The 13,981-nt window shown below is 43.9% G+C and overlaps 1 protein-coding gene across 1 annotated transcript in view; it reads right to left on the bottom strand.

Annotated features, from left to right (window-relative positions):
- The window catches only part of ppp1cb (protein phosphatase 1, catalytic subunit, beta isozyme), a 30,941-nt gene extending 19,210 nt beyond the window's left edge, over positions 1–11,731 (bottom strand). Inside the window, exon 1 of the mRNA XM_017707780.2 lies at positions 11,586–11,731. Within this exon, the coding sequence (XP_017563269.2) occupies positions 11,586–11,709 (124 nt within the window). The 5' untranslated portion in view covers positions 11,710–11,731. The remainder of the gene's footprint in view (positions 1–11,585) is intronic.
- Positions 11,732–13,981: the final 2,250 nt, after the last annotated feature.

Raw genomic sequence — 13,981 nt, 5'->3', positions numbered from 1 at the left:
TTGCTTGATTGAGTCCGGAGTGTCAGAAATGGGCTGTAGAGCACTGGACAGAGCCACAGTATTCTCTGAGAGCAAAGAACTTTTCAAGCTTTCAAGCGCTGACAGGAACCAAGGCGGAGCGTCCGCCGAGTCGGCCATGGTATTAGCTGCCGGGGAGCTAGGCCTCTCTGAGGGTGCCGCTGTGTCGTGGGAGGGGCTGCCCGCTGCGTGGGCTCGAGAGCCGGTAGAGTCCTTAGCTTGTCGCCCCGAGCTAGCTCCCGCATTTAGCGATTGCTCCAGAGTTGACTGTGAGCGAGCCACGGTGGGTGCAGTTTTGAGCAAGCTTCTCTCTCTCAAATTGCGCGACATCACACTAATCCTGGTCCAGGTAAAAAAGGCATCAGGGAGTTTTCAACAAGGTAGTAACTCTGTTGTCGCAAAAGCAACAAGTATATTAGTGTGTAGTTACGGGAGCGGTGCTAACGCGCGTCTATTCGGAACGCATACCTAGCCGGAAGTCTCCAAACTCTCTTCGTTTTGCCCTGAAGCTACATGGCTAATGCAGAAAACAAAATGCTAATACCCCACCAATTGTTTGCAATGTGCTTAAGCGATCTCAAATCAAATTATGTGGTTTGACACTGTATGACAAACTGTTATCCATAAACATGGACAAAATTACGCTGGCTTAAAAAAAAAAAAAGCAATACAAATCTCAAAACCTGAATTCTTCACATATTTTGTCCATTTTTGGCGATAACACGTAACTGCTGAAGTGTTGACCTCACAGCTTAAAGCTGCAAATTACTTCAGACCAGGGGTGCTCAAACATCTGGTCGTGGGAGGCCGAAGTGCAACGTTTGTGGTGAGCCGAGCTCAAAAAAGACTAAATTAAAAGCAAAATAAAAATAAAAAAAGAACATGGGTAGGTTTTAAAACGCACTTTTACATCACACTATTGCACGAGGCTGCATTCGGCTTTTCAGAGAAGGGCAGTGAGTGTTGTAAGCCAGCTACCATTAGTGATACAATAACATAATGATAGTGATAACAACATTAATGACGTACTGACCGTCATAAAACAGGGAACTTTACTGTCAGAGCTACTGCTGGACTAACTACTGAGTCTGCATGTTGACTAATCTGAGTATCACTTGAAAGCAGAGGGGCTCCTTATTACTACTGACCGCTTAAGTAGCCATGCTGATTTGACATCATATGCTAAGCTCAGAGTTGAGAACACCATCCCAGCTTTCTGGGCAGGAACTCCCAGTTGAGAGGGCTTTTCCCCCCCTAGTGGGAGATGGGAAATTCCCAGTTACAGGCTTTAGTTGAATGCAGCATTAGACACTGTGTTACTAAAATACTTGGAAAAATGGGAAAACAATAATTTATCAGGCTATTTTGTGCCCATTACAGAGGATGGGGTAACTCAGAGGTCAAATCATATGTCCTCAGGGCCAACACTGGGCAGCTATACTAATGGGGAAAACTGTGCAAATCGATTTTTTTTTTTTTTTAGATGAACCATTTCCTTCCAATACAGAACATACGTCAAGAGACTAATTTGAGGCTTAGTGCCCATCAGGGAAACAGGCCAGGAGCGACAATCTTCCTCCACATTGATCGCCGTCCTCTGGTACTGCAGATGTAAGCAATCCAACAGCAGGTCTTAACTGCTAACAATCTGGACTTAATCGGTCAGGCTTGCTCAATTCAGTCCAGTAGCTCTAAAGCACGGTCACACTGCATCTTCAGAGCTTCAGCAACTTTAGACGTGCTATAAAGATATAATGCTAAATGTCCTGCATAAGTTCAACTACCTAGTAACCAGATATGAGGCAGAAATCTTTTTACGCTATATTTTGTACCATTCAGTGCAAAGGAGAAAAAAGGCTTATATTCATGGGAGAAATTCAGAGCTTAGCAGTGATGCTCTGCGGTCAAAGAGGGCTGCTCACAATCATGTTAATCAAGACCGCTTTGGACTCAGTTGATCATGAAAAGCTAGAATTAACATGCACTGTTCAGCAGCAAGTCCACAGCTTTACAATCATTCAGCCTTTGAAGTAACAGAGCGCTCCGACAAACCGCTCCCCGGCGGCCGAGCGCTCCGACAAACCGCTCCCCGGCAACCGAACCGTCCCGCAAGGAAAGCGACTCGGAAACTGAACCGTCCCGCAAGGAAAGCGACTCGGCAACTGAACCGTCCCGCAAGGAAAGCGACTCGGCAACTGAACTGAAGAAAGATGTACTCACAAGCAGGTTATGCAATGTTTCGGTCTGATTCGGTGAGGGGGCATAAGAAAATGATGCATCTCTGAGGGAAAGTGAAAACACCACAAGCTTACCCATGTCTTTCAGTCTTAAGATTAGTTTAAAAATTAATTACTAGTTTTTCTTAACTCTGCTGTTGCACAGGCCTGCTTTTAGTCTAAATTTGTGTTTTAAAATTTGACGGCTGATCTTTGATCAAGGAAGCAAGCGGAAAAGATCTAAGTGACGGTGGAAGACGGTTAAATTTTGGGGAACAGCTTCACAAAGGATGTTCATCTGGCTAGTGTTTCAACAGGCACAGTGACTTAAGTGACATCTGCATTTACATTTATGGAAGAGACGTTAGTATGCAGGGTTAAAGATTTTGGTCAAAAGCACACATTCAGCGAGACGAGTGTGACATGCAAGAAAAGCTCATCCATAACTACAGAGAGGGATATTATAGAACGACTGCAGTTCATAAACCCCTCATTATGAAGAATGAATGACCACTTGAGAGTTCAGGAGGCATTGGTGTACAGAGAGGTGTAAAACGATCTGGTCAGAAGCATCATCACCTTACTCTCCACTAGTGGGTGAGTGCATGTGCAGCGAACAACAAAGGAGTGATAAAGGCCTGAACGCCTAAACCGAGAGGGTCCGGTGGGTGTGGTATGCTGGCATGGTTTGAATCTGCTTCGTCCCCTTAGAGGGAAGTTGTGCTGACTGTCCTATGAAGCATTTCTATCCTGATTTTCCAGAATGACAATGCCTCCATCTACAGCGCACGCAGGTCTCTGAACTGTTTAAGGTGTATGGTCGTCACAGTTACCAGATCCGAGATCACACACCTATAAGAGACCTGTTTCATTATCTTATACAAAATGATTATTTGCCACAGTCAAGATCAACATTTCAATCTTGAAGTTTTAAACAGAAGGTCGTAAATTTATACAAGCGTCAATAAACAAAACGTTATCAGTAAATAATGCTGCTAATATTATTATAATATTATATTATTATACCGAACGCTGCACGCATAATACGGTGACAAAGGAGAGACACATGTTGCATAATACCATGACAAAGCAGTGCCCAAACGCCCTTAAGATAAGACAGTCAATAGCTTTTAATTACTGATAAAATTCTGTGTATTGATAAGGCTTCAAGGTCATGGCCTTGGAAAACGGTAATTTTAGGAGAGAAATTATACATAAAGAGTTGTACTTTTTCATTTTTCACCTTGTTCACAAAAGGCATATTTGAACCAGTTTCAGAAATTCTTCATTTTTTAAAGTTTAAATAAAGAATTTCTGAAACAGGTTCAAAGGGGAAGACGGAATAAATTAACTGAACGCTACTCAATGCCAAGATGCTAGTAAAGATAAGACAAACAATAGCCAGATGTTTTATTTATCACTAATGTCCTGTTTATTGAGGATCATAAACTTGACGCTTTTGGGTTCAGAAACTTTTGAAGGCAGCCTTGCCAAACAAACTGCATATGCTGTTCTTTATAAACTATATTTCCAAAAGTTTTCACTCTCCCATCCAAATCATTGAATTCAGGTGTTCCAATCACTTCTACAGCCACAGGTGTATAAAGCCGAGCCCCTAGGCCTGCAGGCTGCTTCTACAGACATTAGTGAAAGAATGGGTCGCTCTCAGGAGCTCAGTGAGTTCCAGCGTGGTACCGTGATCGGACGCCACCTGGGCAGCAAGTCCAGTCGTGAAATTTCCTCACTACTAAATATTCCACAGTCAACTGTCAGTGGGATTATAACAAAGTGGAAGCGATTGGGAACGACAGCAACTGAGCCACGGAGTGGTCGGCCACGTAAAATGACAGAGCGGGGTCAGAGGATGCTGAGGGGCATAGAGAGCAGAGGTCACCAACTTTCTGTAGAGTCAATCACTACAGACCTCCAAACTTCATGTGGCCTTCAGATTAGCTCAAGAACAGCATAGAGAGCTTCATGGAATGGGTTTCCATGGCCGAGCAGCTGCATCCAAACCTTACATCACCAAGCACAATGCAAAGCGTCAAATGCAGTGGTGTAAAGCGCCGCCATTGGCTCTAGAGATGCAGTGGAGACGTGTTCTCTGGAGTGACCAATCACACTTCTCTGTCTGGAAATCCGATGGACGAGTCTGGGTGTGGTGGTTGCCAGGAGACGGTACTTATCTGACTGCATTGTGCCAATAGATAGAACACCTTTGGGATGAATTAGAGTGGAGACTGTGAGCCAGGCCTTCTCATCCAACATCAGTGTCTGACCTCACAAATGAGCTTCTGGAAGAACGGTCAAAAATTCCCATAAACACACTCCTAACCCTTGTGGAAAGCCTTCCCAGAAGAGTTGAAGTTTTTATAGCTGCAAAGGGTGGGCCGACATCATATTAAACCCTATGGATTAAGAATGGGATCTCACTACGCGTCCATATGCATATAAAGGCAGACGGCCAATTACATTTGGCAAAATAGTGCATATTCAGTACCACTTTACTGTATGAAGCTGTTAATGAGGCTACATGACACATAAGCTTGTAATAGGAACAGCCTTATGAACAGCACCCTGGAGGAAAGTGTTACCATGTATTCTGTAAGCTACGCCTGCACAGGCAACATGTGTTTCTAAGTGACGCTGCACGTTCTCTGACCCGTGCATGTTGAATGTGATGTTATGTAACAGCCTATAACTTAAGTCAGAAGCAGCTTTACAGACTCAGCCTCTGGCTGAAAATGAAGTAGGTTTTACAGAATGGAATAAGATCCTGAAGAGACATGCAAACGTCAGGTTTTTAAGAGTTTTTAACAATTAGGACATCTTAATTAACTATGAAGAATTAGTGGGGAATCAGAATCTGGTTTTAATTTGGCTGATGTGTACCAGCCAAATAGACATACATATAACATTCTGACCACCTCCTTGTTTCTATGCTCATTGTCCATCTTATCAGCTCCACTTACTGTATAGCTGCACTCTGTAGTTCTACAGTTACAGACTGCAGTCCATCTGTTTCTCTGATACTCTGTTACCCTGTTCCTCAGTGGTCAGGACCCCCATGGACCCTCTCACAGAGCAGGTACTGTTTGGGTAGTGGATCATTCTGAGCACTGCAATGGCACTGACATGGTGGTGGTGTGTTAGTGTGTGTTGTGCTGATCTGAGTGGATCAGACACAGCAGTGCTGCTGGAGCTATTAAACACCTCAGTGTCGCTGCTGGACTGAGAACAGTCCACCAACCAAAAATATCATGCCAACTGCGTCCTGTGACCACTGATGAAGGACTAGAGGATGACCAACACAAACTGTGCAGCAGCAGATGAGCTGTCGTCTCTGACTTTACATCTACAAGGTGGGCTGTCTAGAGTGGACAGTGAATAGACAGTGTTAAAAACTGCTGGGTCTGATCCACTCGTACCAGCACAACACACACTAACACACCACCACCACATCAGTGTCACTGCAATGCTGAGAATGACCACCCAAAATAGTAAGTACCTGCTCTTTGAGGTTCCATGAGGGTCCTGACCACTGAAGAACAAGGTAACAGAGTATCAGTGAAACAGATGGACTACAGTCTGTAACTGTAGAACTACAAAGTGCAGCTATACAGTAAGTGGAGCTGATAAGATGGACAATGAGCGTAGAAACAAGGTGGTCATCATGTTATGCCTGATGGTGTATATTTATATAGTCGCTGTCCAAAGAAAATAATACAGATGCAGGTTTATCTACTTCATTGACACCAGCTGTCCTTTACATTGAGAAATGCTTTCTTTAACTGGTGGTTCCAAAACTCACTTCATCTCGTCATGTTCTTTACTTCATGACGGTCATATTTCATAAGCTACATTCAGAAGGTGGGAGTCATATGAGAGCTTATTTCCAGTCAAATAGATGCGTAGTGAAATTTGAAAACTCTCTACTGAAAGTTGGAGCATTTCCAAAAACCCACAACACTTTACATTAATTTCACAGTTACTGAATAATGTGCCTTAAAATTTACACATGTAAATGCAGACGGAAAAAGTGAAACACACCCATGAGCATAACTGGTTATGTCAAGGATAAAATCTCTGTACATTAACTCACACTGAAAGAAGGTTTTTGCCTTCTCCTGTAAAGTTACTATTTTGATGACACTAGTTTTTCCTCTGGACAGTGACGATACACACCTGTCGGTCAGTTTACCTGTGAGGAAATAAGAATCATCCAAGAAAGTAAATGTGCAGTGCAACCTTAATATCCAGCAAAGAACGCACCAAACTCTACAGCGCAATGCTTCTTCAGGACCAAGACTGGAAAGACCAGAGATGATCAAATATGGTTTTTAGCGTTTCACCAATCAGCATCCAGCACGGTTTCACATCTGCTCATCTTTAGAGCTCGTTTTCCCTCCTAAACCCACTGGGTCAGAAACCATACGCATCTGGCACAGAGAACGCTTTGCTGCAGTGCAGGAAAAACATCATAAAATCTGTCTGCAGATTAAATGTTCTCTCATTCTGGCTATGCAGCCATGTTAGTCTAATTGTCCTTTCTGCTGTATAGGGCAGCGGCTGTGCTGCTGTCAGGACTTGGAGCACCAGGCTAATTAGCGCTGGAAAGAGTAATTAGCAGAGAGAGAGCGGAGAGGGAGAAAAAAAGAGAGCGAGACTTTCAAAAGTCCTCAGTTTAGGAAAAAGTGTGCTAAAAATAAAAATAAAAAATAAAAAATCAGATGAAATACCTTCTAAGTGGCAACGCTTACCTGTTAAACAGTAAGGCCCAGTTTCCTGGGGAGGGATTAAGCTTAGTCCCGAACTAAACAGAATTTTGAATAGAAATTTTCCCATTTAAAACTTGGATTAATCCCTGGCCAGGAAACTAGCCCTAAACGCCCCACATCACTGATGGATACGGGGCTTCATGCACATACAACATCTTTCTCAACATCAGCGATTAGTAGTTTCCTTAACCTCCTATTCTCCAGGGTATATTTTGGTTTGTCTGTCTTTATTTTCGTGACCAAATCGTGAGGCAAATTATTCAGTAACTGTATGAAATAAATGGAATTTTTTATTTGATTTATTTATTTTGTAAAAGCCCCTCAAATGAACAGAACATGTGTTTTATGATCTCCACATATCACTATATGCTTAGAATTTACTGCTGAAAGCCAAAAATCTCCGCCGCTCTTTGTGTTATTTTCTAAAAGTGATGTTTCCAGAGCAGATCACTGAAGAGACGCCGTCTGTTTATAGTTTAGAGCCCAGATTTGGGGAAAAACGGGTCGACTTTCAGAAGAAAAACAAAGTTCAGCTTCTTTTATTATAAGGGTTTAAAATGACATCACCGTCTATTAGACTGGAGAGAAGAGCTACAGCCTCACACGACACCCAGCTTCTGAACGGAGCTTATGGAATATGAACGTTATGAAGAACATGAGAATAGAAGTGCGTTTTGGAACCACTGGTGGTCTCGGAGTTGAAGAGATTAAAGAGCAGAGACTGACGGCCCTTTCAAGTGGTCTCATTTTATCAGAAAATCAAGCATCCCATCAGGAGGCACTACATAAACACCATGATGGAAGTCATACTGTTCGATCGAAGTCAGGTGGTAGACCCTTGGCACTCATGCAGATAGCCCTGTGACCGTTACCATGAGCTGTAAAGGTGCTATGACTAACAACACACCAAAACAACTGCACAAACATCAAATAAACAACGCACCAGCCTCTGCACATCTCCAAAATCTCTGGTGAAACTGCAGCTTGTTCACTAAGGCCCACATGATCACATTACCAGGTTAAAGCGGCACAAATCTGATTTCCCGCCCTAACGTGACTCAGATCTGATGTTTTCAAATCCGACCTGAACCACTTTCATATGTGGTCTTAGGCTACGTTCACGGTACAAGCCTCATTGTTTAAATCCGATCTCTCTGACACGATGATTCACACTCGTTTATGTGAGTTAACTCTGTTCAGCGCTGTTGCCACGGTAACGCTGAATGGTGGCGCAGTGGAAGAAAAACACATGAACTCCGATCCAAACGTCACATTAAGCTCTCATGGCCACAAATCGGACACGTATCCGATCTAAGACCACACATGAAAGTGGCTCAGGTCGGATTTGAAAAGATCAGATGTGGGTCCACACAGCCCTGAAAACATCAGATCTGAGTCACATCAGGGCAAAAAATCTGATTTGTGCCACTTCAGCCTGGTAATGTGAACACAGCCCTAGATCAGATATGTATCTGATTTGTGGCCATGACACCTTACTGTGATGCACAGATCGAAATTTGTGCCCCCCCCCCCACTGAATGTGTTCCATCATTCAGCGTTACCATGGCAACAGCACCAAACAGAAGTTAAAGCCTGTAAACGGTGGAAAAGCAGCTCATCTCACCTTCTTCTCCTCCGTCTGGCTCTAATAATGAAGCTGAGAGCTGATCAGAGTTAATGATCTTCTCAGCGAAGCTCGTTCTGCTCGTTAGTTTGTGCTGATGATGCAGTGATTCACGTGACGTCACTGAATAGGATGAGCTCATGACGGTCGTTTCCAGATGCCAGTTCATCACATTAATGATGGATTTGAATCACCTATACGAGTGTGAACCGCTGAGTCAGAGAGATCAGATTTGAGCAGCGAGGCTCGTAATGTGAACGCAGCTTAAAATGCAGCAGAGGCATTTCAAAGCATCCATGACAATATTGTGTGGTCTTATTATTAAATACTGCCGCATCTCTAATGATGCGGTCAATAAATATGTCAATTTAACCCACATTTCATTTGCGCTACGCTTGTGTTTAAAGAAATACTCTGAACATGACAGATCCCGGCTGATTAATGAAGAGCAACAACCATTTAACAACCTGCATGTTTTGTTTACTTCCATCATAAACCAGATGAAGGCGTGACCGAGTTCCCCTTCTGAGAAAACAACAGTCTGATTTCCAACTGAACGCAGCACGAAAACCTTGGCAAGAGCGGAAATCAGTGATGCAGCGCGGTCATTATCCAAACACAGCTACCTAAAGGATGAAGAAAGAAGGTTAACCAAAGGCAGGACACCAGCATGAGTGGACTGGAGGAGAACCAGACAAGCAAAACAAGGACATAAGAAAGAAAGGGATCCAAAAGAGAAAGAGGACAGAACAGAACATGTGAGGGTAGTTGTGGCTTAGAGGGAACCAGTCAAACGACCAAATGACCACACCAGTGACAGAGATGGACACCACAGCAGAAAAAGCAGCGATACAGGGTCACACAGAGCCGCAGATGGTGCGGCGGAGAGAGCGAAGCCACAGCGAGCGCTACAGGAGCGCTGGAGAAGTGATGGAGACAGATGGCAGCACAAACCGTGCCTCGGTTACGTCTGTTCTCTGCTAGAACCGCGCATGTTCCACACTCTACAAATATCTCATCATGATAAGGTGACCACACGGTCAGAAATGAAGGTTCTGTGTAGGTACATTTTTTTTCCACCAAGGTACAAACAATATAAATGTTCCCTCAAAGGTACAGCAGCGGGTTTAGGGTCCGACTGTGAAGCTTAAATCAGTTTTTCGAGATGAAAAGTTTGTATTTGTGCCTTTTTCGTAACCGAATGTTCTAAAACAGAGCAGCCTGGAGGCGAGGCGGGGTGTGTGGAGACGGTACGGCTTGCAAAATACCATTTCAGTGGATTATGGTCCAGTTATGTTCCCTGACTAAAGAGGCGGAGATGAACCCTTGAGGGTCCCACCCCAGTGACAGTTTGGGACCTTTTTTTGGCCACTCCGCCACTCACACCTGCCCTTGTTTATTTGCGAGTAAGCAAGAATATTTCAACCGAAATGAGTGAAGACAGTGTGACGCTGTTTAGGAACTCTGGGCTCTGAAGGCCACTAAGAAGCATATCCTCTACTGTGTGTGTGTGTGTGTGTGTTAAGCAGAGTGTTTGTCACCAGCTTGAGGTGTGCGTCATATGGTTTGGACTGTCCGCACAATGACTAGACGACGCTTTGCCAGACTGACCTGCCACCTTTAGACATATTTCACACTAAATAAGCCGTTAACCGACACCTTCACCCAAAACAGTCAACAAGATCAGCCCCCAGTGAACCTAAATGTGAGGCATGTGTGGATAATGTTCCTACAGAATAAACAAACTAACACTTTAAGCTTCTGTATAATTGTGGGGCAGTCGTGGGCTGGAGGTTAGGGAACTGGCCCTGTGACCGGAAGGTTGCCGGTTTGACCCCCAGCACCGACAGTCCATGACTGAGGTGTCCTTGAGCAAGACACCTAACCCTCAAACTGCTCCCCGCGTGCCGTGGATAGGGCTGCCCACCACTCCGGGCAAGTGCGCTCACTGCCCCTAGTGTGTATGTGGTGTTTCACTTCACGGACAGGTTAAATGTGGAGGTGAAATTTCCCCATTTGTGGGAATAAAAACCATCACAAACTTTTTTTTATATCACAAGCCCGTTTACACTAAAACAGAGCCCCTATAACTGAGCCATGGACTCCCAACCTGCCTCTCACTGACGTGGGTGGCATTTTTATTCGCCAGCTTCTTGACATTTTCGGTCCACCTTAAACGCTGCAGCAGGTCAGGCGCCAGGACGTACCTTCTGCACCGTTTAAGGTGGAACGGAACACTCGAACACGAAGCCCGCCTGTTGGATCATCTCACCCCCCCACATTAGTGACATGTTCCAGAATAATAACGAAGATAAACGACCACCCGGTTCTGCCCGCGTCGCTGACCTGACCAACTCGTCAAGGCGAGCTGAAGGGTAGAAGCGCTCGGTTGGGGCTAGTAAACGCTTCCCCTGTGCACTTCTGGACAAAACCGAAGCCCTACTCTTATTCGAATCTTCCCGTTCCACCTTAAATGGCGCAGCACTTGCCTAGCTAACCTAGCTACGGAACGCCAGAACGTGCGTTAACTGGGGCGTCATTTAAGGTGGACCGGATAGATTCGAACTGGAAGCCCCGTAGTTTCTAGGTAACTAAGATTAGCCGTGTCCCAAAAACTCCGCGAAATAGAACTACGCCTCGCATTAAGCACAGAAACACTTATGGAAATGTCTCACAGGGTTTTCCTGACTTACACGACAGCAACCAAACGGGAATCTCCGTCTAGTGACCAGCGGGTCGGAGGGCGAAGTTACGCTACCATGTAAACTAGCTAAACTCCTGTTTGTAAACATTAGCCGGCTGGGCTAGCGGACTGGCCCCAGCTGCGCCCGCAAACCGCCGAGAAATGCGGCGCTACGGACCGGCCGAGAGCGTCTGTCTGTCCACCGTGTAACGCAGTCAGACCCGCGGCTCGGTTACTATCAACGGAAAGTCCGCAAAAGCGCTCACCCTCCAGAAGCCGAGAGATGAGACTGTCCACGTTCAGCTCGCTCTCCGCCATCTTCACCGCTGAACTTCTCTCTCGGGTTATGTTCACTCGGCGGCCGGCAGGGGGCGTCGGGCATGACGTCATCGCGCCCCGGCTCGTTTCAGCCGGTTTTGGTCACTTTCGGTCGTTTCTGACGTCAGAAACTTAAGTTGGAGATCATGAACACCTCCTTGTTTCCACACCCAGCTCCACGTACCACATAGGAGCGCTTTGTAGGTCTACAATTACGGACAGTAAAGTTAGTCTGGTTCAGTGGTCAGGACCCCCACCGGACCACCACAGAGCAGGTACTGTTTGGGTGGATCATTCTCAGCACTGCAGTGACCCTGATGTGCTGGTGGTGTGTTAGTGTATGTCCACTCGCTGTCCGCTCTGTTAGACGTTGTTGGTCCACCCTGTAGATGTAAGGTCAGAGACCACAGCTCATCTGCTGCACAGTTTGTGCTGGTCATCCTCTCGTCCTTCATCAGTGGTCACAAGACGCTGCCCACAGGATATTTTAGGTTGGTGGACTATTCTCAGTCCAGCAGTGACACTGAGGTGTTGACAGAGGTGTATAAATGTTATTAGTACTAATAAAACATTGACAATTCAACTTTTTATGTTTTTTTGCAGTTAATTTTAATTAAAGAAACATTTGTTTGAGTTTGAGTTCAGTTTTTACGTGATGTCATTCATTCTCCTAAGCAGAAATAAAATTTTAGCTGTTGTCTTTGCATTGTTTAAGTGCATAAAATGGCTATATTTGTGTTAAAGACATTGTGACTCCTGGTTCCTATCACCAGCACTGTAAAAAGATCAGAGTCTGTGACTTTCTCTATAATGAAAGCATTTCACATCAAACCGCCCTGAATGACTTTGCTTGCAACGATTGATTTACGCTTATGTTTTGAAAAAGTTGTGGAGTTATCCTTTAATAATATTAATAACATTTTTTTCGCTTTAATTGTTGTTATTAAGAAACTTGACGAGGAGCTTAAACTACTCCCAGGTAATGTGTTGTCAGTGGAATGAAATACTCAAATAGAAGTAAAACATATAAAAAAACATATAAAAAGTAAAAAAATTGCTAAATAATAATTAAAAATGCTGCTTATAAATATGAGGAACATCTTAGTGCATCCAGCATTGATCAGCATAAGAACTGAAGCTTGTTATCCTGAAATAAAAGGCTGAAGCTCCAACGTGAGAAGTGTGACCAGCATCAACGCTGAACCAAAAGATGTTGAAGTGTACACACTTGGAAAAGTTCTATATAGAACCCATGAATCTTAATAGAACCATTTGCTTTACTAAGGAACCCATGAAGAACCATATCTTAAGGTATCATATAATATGTACCTGGGCCAACATAATTCACTATGTAAAGAGGTACTTCAATGCCTTTATGCATGTCAAAATATGATCTTCAGAGAAGATCTGCCCTCTGTAGGTAAACAGTTGCAATGCAACAGCTGTCAAAGGGTGGTCAGTTAGCAGTGGTGGACAGTAACTCAGTAAATGTAATTAGTTTCTGTACTTAAGTATTTTTTCATGTATCTGTACTGAAGTTTCTCCATTCTGGACTTTTTTCTTTCACTCCACTACATTTCAGAGTCTAATATCCGACTTTTTCCTCCTACATTTTGAGAAATCTGTCGTTCCTTTTGGTTTCTGTGTGTATAAAAACGTAACATGTCAAAACGAAAGAAGCGCAAAGCCAGAGCACCAATCAGGGCCCAGCGGTCACTTTGTTTAGAGCTGGTTTTGACCTGTTGGTCATACCGACCCAGTGCAGCACGCGGTTCAACGTCAGCGCAGCAGCGTAAAACTTTGGGAGAGTCTGTTCAACATAAATGATGAACTAACCTAACTTTGTGTAAATAGAGCTCAATATAGAAATATGTCCACATATGCAGTCGAGACTGACGCGGCTTTTTTCTGAATTTCTACAAACACCATTTCATTTTATAGTAAATGAGTTTGGGCTGGTTTATGTTTATGAACAGAGGCTACAGATCAACATAGTAAAGGAGCTCATCTGTGATCCTGAGTTTAAAGCCAGTTTTTATTCAACTTAAACTTGGAACGAAGTTGTAAATAAATCTGAAACTGAAACTTTGCTTGTGTGTAAAAAGTGATTTCAGAGCCACTCGGTTCTCCCTGATGGAAACTGTTTACCTTCAGTGTTTTGTGCTTCTGATCATTTTAATAGACGTCAGCGTCACTAATTAATGACGTTCTATTAAAAGACTGGTTTACCAAGAGAGACGCTGGAGGACTTTCACCTGAAATGAGTTCATGAAGCCAGTCTGGTTATAAAAATGATAACAGGACCAGATCAGAGCCAGAATTACTCTTTTAGTACTTTTACTTT

The sequence above is a fragment of the Pygocentrus nattereri genome, chromosome 10 (assembly GCF_015220715.1).
Source record: "Pygocentrus nattereri isolate fPygNat1 chromosome 10, fPygNat1.pri, whole genome shotgun sequence".
Classification (NCBI taxonomy): Eukaryota; Metazoa; Chordata; class Actinopteri; order Characiformes; family Serrasalmidae; genus Pygocentrus; species Pygocentrus nattereri.
Note: the sequence above shows the minus strand (reverse complement) of the source record. Positions and strands in the feature narration are given on the sequence as shown.